The sequence below is a fragment of the Vicugna pacos genome, chromosome 21, assembly GCF_048564905.1.
Source record: "Vicugna pacos chromosome 21, VicPac4, whole genome shotgun sequence".
NCBI lineage: Eukaryota > Metazoa > Chordata > Mammalia > Artiodactyla > Camelidae > Vicugna > Vicugna pacos.
This window is the reverse complement of record NC_133007.1, coordinates 22,308,394-22,318,272: the sequence shown is the minus strand read 5'-3', so window position 1 is coordinate 22,318,272 and position 9,879 is coordinate 22,308,394. Positions and strand designations below refer to the sequence as shown.

General features: G+C 57.6%; 1 protein-coding gene across 2 annotated transcripts; it reads right to left on the bottom strand.

Moving 5' to 3' along the window:
* Positions 1–1,751: 1,751 nt before the first annotated feature.
* On the bottom strand, positions 1,752–9,441 carry VSIG8 (V-set and immunoglobulin domain containing 8). 2 transcript variants are annotated; one of them, XM_072946293.1, is made up of 7 exons: positions 9,225–9,441; positions 5,589–5,764; positions 4,935–5,136; positions 4,591–4,812; positions 3,883–4,002; positions 3,354–3,552; positions 1,752–2,454 (listed from the first exon to the last, which is right to left on the bottom strand). In XM_072946293.1, the coding sequence occupies exons 1-7, from the start codon at positions 9,271–9,273 to the stop codon at positions 2,181–2,183; spliced, it is 1,242 nt and encodes a 413-aa protein (XP_072802394.1). In that variant the 5' UTR covers positions 9,274–9,441; the 3' UTR covers positions 1,752–2,180. The 2 variants fall into 2 exon arrangements, with proteins under 2 accessions (XP_072802394.1, XP_031545106.2); XM_031689246.2 differs by having other exon boundaries at positions 3,883–4,008; positions 9,225–9,440.
* Between the last annotated feature and the right edge of the window lie 438 nt (positions 9,442–9,879).

The following is a 9,879-nucleotide window of genomic DNA, read 5'->3' as shown; positions in this document are numbered from 1 at the left end:
TGTTCTCAGCCTTCGAAGGGAGGCTAAGTCTGAACATGGCTCCCTGGTTCCTGGGGAAGATGATGTCATTCAACACAACCTGTACAGCTGGCTGCTTCAGTCCCTCATCACCTCAAAGGAGGCAAAGCTGGAGGCTCCTCAGACTGGGAGAGCCCTCCCCAAGTCATCCTAGTCAATGCCTGCCTCAGGGCAAAAGTGTACCAGGCCCAGCACGCTGCTGAAGCTCTAACTCCCTATCTATGATCAAGGCATCCTATAGGTGCTCATAAATGTTTCCAAATAAGTGAGGGGATGGATAGTTCCTGAAGTTCTCTGTTCCCCTCACTGTTTAATCCTGTTACCCTCTGTGTCCCCATCCATCCTCAAGGACCGCTCACCTCCCACCTCCACTCCAAGACATTTGTCCCTGGCTCCATCTGTCCCACCATCATCTCTCCTTTCTCTTCCCAAGCTCTATCAAGGTAGAACCAGAGATGTCATCACCCTTTTGCAAACATTACACAAGCCAGCCAGAAGGGCTTCCTAGTTCAGTACAACTAAGCAGAGTTTCAGGGCTTTCTCAGTCGACTCTGAGGTCCATCCATACACCACACTTCCCTTGGCCCCAGGGTAGAAGCAGAAGGAATTAGGAAGCCCAGCTTCTCCTCAAAGAAAGAGAGGCAAAAAGAGAAAGAAGTGCCTGGGCTCTTGAAAGGCAGGCGGCTGGGCAGAGGCAGGGAGAACAGAGTGACCCTGAAGTCCTGTGCTCTTCAGAAGCCCCTCAATCTCTAGACCTGACAGATGTGCAGTTGTGCACCTGTTCCAGTCATCCTGTATGGAGTACAACCACTTGGTACGCTAGAGGCAGCTGAGTTGGAAATGTGATGCTTAGGGCTTCTTAAGAGTAAAACTCTGACCGAGGGATAAAAACTACGTGGGGACAAAAACTGAGTTCAATAGAAGAAATACATCTCTGACAGTCAGAGGTCAACGGACTACTTTGGGAGATAGTGAGATGCCACTGGAGGGATTCAAGAAAAGGTGGAAATATCCTTTATCAGGAATTCTGTAGAAGAAATTCAAACATCAGAGAAACAGCCTAACGTCTTAAAGTCAAACACACTTGGATCAAAACCTGAGTTATTTCCTTTGTGGCCTTGGGTAAGACACCTAATTCCTCTGAGCCTCAATTTCTTCATCTATATAATGGGATAATGCACTTCATAGGACTAAAGTAAGCATTAAATAAGACAAAATATTAGAAAGCACATGGCATTCAGAGTTTGATCCCAATAAATGTCAACCCCCTTTCCATTAAAAGGGGGACTGCGTTAGATGAATTTGAAGGTCTTTCTACCCCAGAGTATGACTCCAAAACCCTTCCTGGTTGATGAGAAGGATGGCATACATCTGGGAGAGATGAAGTCGGGATTTGTTAGATAGGAGAGGAGGAAGGAGGACGCTGAGAATGGTGAGGGAATATCCAGAGAGGTCATCCCTGCCAGCTCCTTGTTTCCCCTCCTCTGATTTCTGGAATAAAAGAGAAAAGTGAAATTCTAGATTTAAAATCAGGCCTGAGGATTCTCAGTTTCCGCACCTGTTTAGTGAAAGAGTAGGATTAGACAGCCCCTTCCAGCTCTGACTGCTCCCCATCCAAGGGGAGGGTGGGAGGAATGGTGCAGGAATGATGAGGGACAACAGGGAGCAGCACGCAACCCTGAGCAGGGTCCACCACCCTGACTCCATGCCCACCCCTCTGTGGAACCACAGTCTCAAGTTTTACATTTTCTTTATTGTGCTAACACAGCCGCCTCAGAGCTCAGATCTCACACACACAACAATTCAGTCCAGACCCCGACCCACCCGGCCCCCGGGGCTCTCTGCCTTGGCTGGGGACACCGGGCCTTGAGCCTCAACCGCTCTCAGAGACGGCCTCACCCCTCCTTCTCCCGGAGCCTCAGGGCCCAGGGGTGCGGAGAGGGTCCGAGATGGCCCTTCTCTGCCCTCTCCCGCCCCCTCCCACTTTGGGGGGTCGCGGGAGGCTCAGCCTCCCCACTCGGTTCTCGAGGGAAACGCCTTCACCCCCGGCCGCAGGGCGGCCTGGGGCAGGCGAGGTCGGCGCCGGCCCGAGCGCGTCCCCAGCTGCGGGCAGAGAGCCCCGCATCCTCCTCCCGGCCGGGGCGCAGCCCGGCGCCGCGCGGTCACACCACGAGGCCGTTCTCGCCCGGCAGCGGCCCCTCGGCGGCGCTGTCGGTGGGCTCGGCGCTCTTGACCTTGACGTAGACCGGGGAGGGGCCCGCTTCGCAAGCGGCGGCGGTGCGGGGCTCCAGGGCCACGTCCTCGGGGCCGCCGCAGGGCGGAGGCGTGTACTTGCGGCGCTGGGAGCGGCTGACGTTCTGCGTCGGGTACCCCAGGAGCTGGGTGACGCGGCTGCCGCGCCCGCTGGCCTTCCACCCGGGCGCTGCGGCGTCCTCTCTGTGGAAAACAACAGGCGGGCGGGTGAGCGGGCTCCTCCGCGGCGCGGCGTGGGCACGGCCTGGGCAGAGCCGGGGACTCTTGGCATCCTCTCGTCTCCCGCGCCTCCCTCCACCTCCCCTCGCCTCTCAGCCTCCTCCTCGACCTACTCTCCTCTCTGCTTCTTCCTGGGCCGGCGACCCCGCAGCGCTCCCGGGGCCACCATCCCCGTCCTCCTGTCAGGGCTTTTCCATACGGCAGGCAGCCCCCGCTAGGCGCCCTCGGGTCCCTCCGGTCCCCTTCTGGTGTTCTCGCGGGCTTTAATAGGGAGGGGACCTTGGAGATCCAGAAGAAGCTGCTTTCCCTGTCCGTCTTTCCTTAACTAACCTTGACCTTGCACTCGCTGGCTCGCTCTCTCCTCCTCACCTCCTGCCCCCCAATCTTCTCCATCTTTTCTTCCAGCCCCAGGGCATTGCAGTCATTAGCACTACTAGTCTTGTTCTAGTTTTATTTCTAGTTTTTTTCTAATATAAGTTATTAGTACTATTCTTGTTGTTCATCAATTCTTCTTAAATAAGCATGTCCAGAGTTTTCACCGGCGCAATACAGAGGAAAAGTGAGAAAAAAAAAAATACAGGCCCTGCCCTCCAGGGGCTTACAGTCTAGACGGGACAGAGAGGAGCAAAGGCAGGAGGGAGGTGGAGGGCTGGGGAGCAGAGGTGAAGACAGATCATGAGAAGGGGGAGAGAAAAAAGCCATGCGACGAGTGGCAGGTTGACATGCTGTGGTCCCAGCACTCCGCGGCGATGGCAGGCAGGGTGGGGGTGGGGGTCCCGGCCGGCCGGTGGCAGGCAGGGGTGAGGAGGGGCAGGGCGCCGGCCCCTGCCGCGCAGCAGCATGCAGCATGCATCAGGTTTTACCTGATCTCACTAGCCAAGTCGCCGCAGGCCCCGCCGCGGACCCCGAGGCCGATGCCGTTGCCAAAGGCACCGCCGGAGCCGCCAGCCCCGGAGCCCCCGCAGCAGCAGCAGATGAGCCCCGCGATGCCCACCAGGAGGCAGGCTAGTATGAGCAAAGAGCCCAGCACTGCGCCGATAATGATTCCGATGCGCCGGGTGTCTGGGGAGAGAAGTAGAGACTAGTCAGGCTTTCTGCAGCCTGGCTGGCGCCTGGAGTAGTAGACGATGTCAGGGCAGGGCGTCTGTGGGAAAGAGGGCCAGGGGTGGGCAGGGGGTCTCAGGACCATCGGACATCCAGTGAGGAGTGGGGAGATGCAAGTTAACCCCTGATTGCATGTCTTCCCCAGGGCTTCCCAGCTGCCCCAGGCAGACCTGGGCACTGATGGCAACAGGAAGACAGCTCCAGCTGAGGCTCCAATATACAGCCCAGGTTCCTCCAGTCCAACCCTCCCTGCCACGGGGCCCCCAGGGCCACTGCCGCTGCACCCACCTGAGACCTTCACTTCCACCACACACACGCTGTAGCCCACGTGGTTGGCCACGGTGCACTGATACAGCCCATTATCCTCTTGGGAGATGTCCTTCAACACCAGGTCGCCGTTATTCAAGCCTGAAACTGTAGGAGCATCAGAGGGCTGTGGTGAGGTTGAGGGGCCTGATCCCCAAGAGCTTCACCCCCGCCTGTACCACTGTGGGGTGGAGCATGGAGGAGGGAAGGGGATCTGCACACACACACATGTCCACCTCATTCCCCAGGTGAGACACCTTCCCCCTGCTGAACCAGAGGCAAGGAAGGGCCCCTTTCCCAGCAACAGGAGCGATACCATTAATTCACTCTATGACCTTAGGGATATATGACCCCTTCCTGAGCCTTGGTCTCCTCATTTGTACGGTGAGGACAGGGCTAGACCACAGGGATTCTGAGGTCCCTTCCAGTTCTGATAGTCTTTGATAGTGAGCACTAGCCAGCTTCTCTGTGTGCCAGCAGCTGTCTACACCTCACCCCATTTAATACGCATGTGCCCCTGAAGGTAGATGTTATCATCCCCTTTTCCTACACTGCAGGGTGGAGCAAGCTCAGAGGAGGCTGCCCCAGAGGAGACCAGGGATTCTCGGTTTGACTTGGTAACACTAATGACCCACAGAAGCCCCAGCTGGACCCAGAGTCCCGATCTTCCCCTCTTCTGGGCACCCTCACCTTGATTTATGGAGCTGTGGAAGGACTCCTGGTAGGAGAGCTCAGAGTGGAAACTGTGCTGGGAGTGGTAGGACCCAGCCCGGTAGGGGTGTGTGTGCCCGCTGATCTTGGCCCACCTGTAGGAGAGAGGCGGGCTGCCCCCATTGGCAAAGCACTTCAGCACCACATCGTTGCCGGGTGTCATGTGACCCTCAGACCAGCACAAGGGCACTGCTGGCCGTGCTGCAGAGAAATGGGCAGTTGTGAGCCAGGACCCAGCAAGGGGCAGAGCCAGGGTCAGGGTGGCCAGACTACCCTTGGCTCTGGAATCTGGGGAAGGGGAGCCCAGAGGAGCCTGGCCATACCTTGGACGGTGACAGTGACCCTCCGGGTGGCCATGGTGGTCTTCTTCACCCGGCACTCATAGGTGGCAGTGTCGGATACCTGCAGGTTCGTGAGGGTGATGGAGGCGTCATACTGACTGGGGTCTGAGGCTGCAAAGCGGACCCTCTGCTGCAGATGGGGGAGGTTGCCATGGTTGATCCTCTTGTCCTGGTAACTGAGAAACTGGAAGAAGAGAAGAAAGCAGAGATGGGAGACAGGCAGCACCAAGGGGGGCCTTGTTGATTGGCTATCTTAGGCAGTGCACTGAACTGCTCTGAGACTCGGTTTTCTTAGCTGAAAAATGGGAATGATGATGCCTGACCCACTGACTTCTTACAGAATGGGTGAGATCGGATGAGATCAAGCACCGTCTACCTGATGTCTACCTTCAGGGCACTTGAGGATTAAATGGGGTGAGGGGTACACAGCTGCCAGCACACACAGGACCTAGCTGGTACTCAGTCAAAGACTCTCAGAGTCTAAGGTCCGGGCAGGGACAGCCTTGGGAAGCCTTGGGGGAAGTTCCAGGGCTCGGTTTTTCTCATCTGCCCTACTTTTCCCCTCCGGGTGTTGGCTGCCTAGGAGATAGATACCTTGAAGTGTAAAGGAAGGGAGACCCTATGCCCAACACTCACCACATTCTCCCGATGTGAGGGGTCCGAGTTGACCTGCATCCACTCAATGTCCAGCCCATTAGGACCGTAGTCCTCAGGGTCCAGGATGTAGGGGCAGCCCAGTCTCACATTATCACCTTCCGCCAGGTACAGGACCTCCTGGCCATCCCCGTTGATCCGCACAGCGGAGAGCAGTGCTAGGACACAGGCAGAGCAGACGGAGTGAGGGGAGCAGAACCAGGGCTTGGGTGGTCAGCTTCAGCCCTGCTCCATCCACTGTTTCCATCAGCGGCAACCCAGGGCTCAGTTCCCTAGGGAGGAAGGGCTGCGCTGAGTGTGTGCGGAGGTGTGTGCATAAATTGATACGTGCCTGTCTGTGCAGACTTGTGTCAGTGTGTCTGTTTTCTGTATTTGTGCAGGATTGCATCTGAATACTGTTTCTATGTACATAGCTGGTATGTCTGCTCGTATGTCTGCAGGATTGAGCACACATGCATGGCTGTGCACACACGTGTACATTGTGTGCTTTTGGGTATTTGTGGCTGCTTTTGGGGATAATCATGCACGTGACCAGGTAGAGTGTCTGCTTATATATTTACGTGTGTGTGTGCGTGTATGTGTGCGTGTGTAGGCACATGGAGCACATACAGTGTTAAATGCTCTGATGGAAGATCCTGGCTGGTTAAAAGCCACCTCTGTCTGGGCCAAGTGAGGTGGTGGTGTCTGGAGACAGGAGGATGGACACTGTGGCCTCCGGAGTCCCATTCTGACCCAAGGAGTGGAAGAATGGGTATGTCTTTGTGTCTCAGTGTGTATGATAGTGCATGACTGTGGCTGTAGGCCTGTGTGACCATGTGTGCCTGGCTGGGTAAGGGCTCTGAGTGCTAGGGTGGGCCTGGGCGTGACCATGCCCAGGAGCCTGGCTGTGTCCGTGTGTGTGAGTGCATGATGGTGCTGGGTACATGGCCACACATATCGGTCGGACGGGTGAGCTTTGTGTGGAGGCGTGTGGCGTTGTGGATCTTGTGTCCGTCCCCTTGTGTGATCATGTGGCTCAGGTACATCCACCCCTCAACAGACTCACCTCAGTTGGGGCTTCTCCCTCTACAGCCAGCCCCAGCCCCACTGAGTCAGCCCATGGGGAGGAGCCACGATCTGGAAGCTTAAGACCCATCTCTTCCTCCCTACCCTGAAGCCCCAGGCAAGTGCTAGCCCCAACCGGTTGGACCTAGAGAAGACTACGAAGGGGGGTGTGCCCGGGGCCCCCGCCCTGGCTGGGCAGGCAGTGTGCCATCTCCCAGTCTCCTGCAACCCTCCCTCCCCAGGCCCCTCACCCAGCCTGGCTCAATCTCCCTCTGCAAGAATCAGCAAGTCCTTTGGAGTCCCAGCCCCTGGTCTCGGCAACTCATTCTGCTTTGCCCTTCTCTGGCTCTCTCCTGGGACCACCTTCCCACCAAGAGGGCGTCTCACACACATACACACAATCACACACTGTCACAGCCAAGGAAATCAACACATGGACACACTCATAAGCCTTCAAAATGCAGGTACCTGCCTATGTGATCCCACCTTCCTAGTCCACAGACACTGTCAGGTCCCTACGGACACATGTGTGCACACAAGCACAGGCACGTGTTAATCCAGAAGACACGCCCCGGCACACACTTACAGTCCCCCATGTGCATTGGTTCATGACCAGACATTCATGCAGGAGCTTAGTCTGGGTCTAGACAGCCAGCAGGTGCCCTTGCAACTCTCCCAACATCTCAGGCATCACTGTACCTGCCCCTCGGAATCCTGGCTGGGCTGTCAGCTGTGCCCTGACCCCACTAGGCTCCAGGGTAACCCCAGAGCAGGCAGGCTGGCTGCTGGGGCTCTAATGGGACCAGTTGATGCTTCCTCCAGCCCCAGGCCAAGAAAACATCAGCTCATTCCTGAGATAAGGATCCTAATGCCATCTGCCAACTCCTGGGTTGGCACCAGGCAAGCCAGGGATGAGCCAGAACTCAGCAGAGAGCAGAGGCTCCACCCTGGGGAAGGGCTGCTGAAAGCAACCCACAACAAGAGCGCATTCTCCACACCCCGGGAGCCAGCTGGAGGGTGGGGATTTAGGGAAGGGGCTCAAGAAGAAGGAGCAGGTTGAAAGAGAGCCCCTCCACCCTGCCCTAGGCAGTGTCTTCCCTTGTCCCAGGCCAGGGAACCTCACCCTGGCCTTTCCATGCCCCTAACAGCTTTCTTAACCTCCTCCCAAGGGTTTCAAGCTTTCTGCACCCCTCGGAAAGCTGGTCCTGGTGTCTCACCTGCATTCCTCTTGCTGTGGCACTGAGGATGGACTTCCAGGGAATGGAAGAGAAGAGAGAGGCTGGGGACAGGGAAGAAGACCAGAGTGGGAGAGCGAGCTGGGCATGGAGCCTTGGAGGGAGGATGGGAGGGAAACACAAAGTTCCCCAAGGCAGAAGGCAGGCACCTGAGTAGTGGTGTCTCCTCTCAGCTGGTAAGTCCTTTGTGAGTTTTTAAGCTGCTTCCAGAGCTCCTAACCCTCCTTCTGCTGGGGAGGGAGGGAGAGGGAAGGGAGGGGAGAAAAGGCAACCCCACAGAGGGTATTGGTGCATTAGGAGATTAAGACAAACTACACACAGAGATGCCCCAGGTCCCCAGAGCAGAGCTTCCTTGGTGAGCTCTGCCAGCCCAGCTCTCACCAGACAGAGGGTGTTGCAGGCATCCTGCTGGAAATGTGGTCATTCACACACACACACACACACACACACACACACACACACACACACACGCACGCACACACACATCACACACTTGCACACAGAGGCTGAAAATGCTCCCCTTTTCTTGAGCTCCTCCCTGATACCCCCTCAGCTAGAATCCAGATCCCAGGAGGGTCTCAGAGTCCTTCCCAGCAATGCTCACATAGCTTGGCCCTTTCTGGGACTTGCCCCATTCCAGGCAGGCAGCCAGGACATCCAGTCCTGAGCCCTGCCCTCCAGGTGAGCCCCAGGGAAGAGCTCTGGGAGTTACCCTCCCCACCTCCCCAGACTCAGCCTGGAGAAGGCAGATGCTACCCTGGAACTCTCACAGCACAAGGGCCCCCTGAGCAGAGGTCTCAGGTCCCGGCTGTCACTGGCCAAGCTGGAAGCAACCCACTTCCACTCCACCAGCCCGAGGCTCTGCGCTCTCGAGACAAGCGACTTCTGGCCCTTGGCTCTGGCTTGGGGTCGGGGGAGGCCCTCCTGCTGGAAGGAGCGCACAGACTGATGGGAAGGAGATCTTCCCCGGGCTCCTCCTCAGCCCCCACCCCCAGATGGACTTTGCTGTTCACCTGACCTCCTACCCCACTGCCAGTCCCCACGGCAACTCCGGGCAAGCCCTGTACCCCTATTCGCAGCATGTGCATACATGTGTGGGCCCCACAGGTCCGCAGACACAGTGAAGAGCCATCCAAAAACACACGCCCCAAGCCCCCAGGCGCAGGGCTTTCCTGGGGAGAGGCCCCCTTGGCAACATCCAAACCCTGGGAGCAGCAAGACAAGCGTGGGCAGCACCCTGCCAGGGCATCTCAGCCCACCTTCCAGGCCCCTCCCTTGCTGCCCTCTCCCTGCCCATCCCATGCCGTGTGGGCATCCCTGCCCCTGCTCAGCCCCGTACCTGGGCTCAGGCACACGAGCAGAAGGTGGAAAGCTCCTCGAACTCCCATGTCTCTAGGCTCGATGTTTCCTCCGCCTGGGCTGGGTATCCCTGGCTCCAGTGGCAGTGGGGCCGGTGGTGGTGTGTGCAGACAGGTGGAGGGAGGGGGAGCTGAGGGCCCAGACACTGCCCCCCGGGGTGGCAGGAAGGTGCAGTGACTGCCTGGCTGGGGAGCAGCTGGAGTTATTTCTATAGGAGGGAGGGGGCCTGGTCCCCGCCTTGGGGAGGAGTCCCAGGAACCCTAATTAACAAGGTGACAAAGTGGCCTACCCAGGCATCACCCAGCCCTTACCCAAGCTCTTCCCTATCCCAAAAGTGGTGCAGGATGGCCAGAGGTCTTGTAATTAGGCACCTGTTAAACTTCCACTTCCTCCTGGCCCCATCCTCAGGGTGACAACAGTCACCCAATTTCACAGCGTCCACGGAGCTCCCCTCACCACTCATTTGTTGCCTCCTTCCCTGGGGGAAGTGGGGAAGAGGGAGGAGAAGCCAGGCTTGGGATGGAGGGTGGCCAGGACTTGCAGGGCTCCCCCTGACCCCGGGGCTCTGGTGTCTGACACGCCCTGCCAGTGCAGGCTTCCAGCGCCTCCCCGCCACGGATCTCTGAACTTCCAGG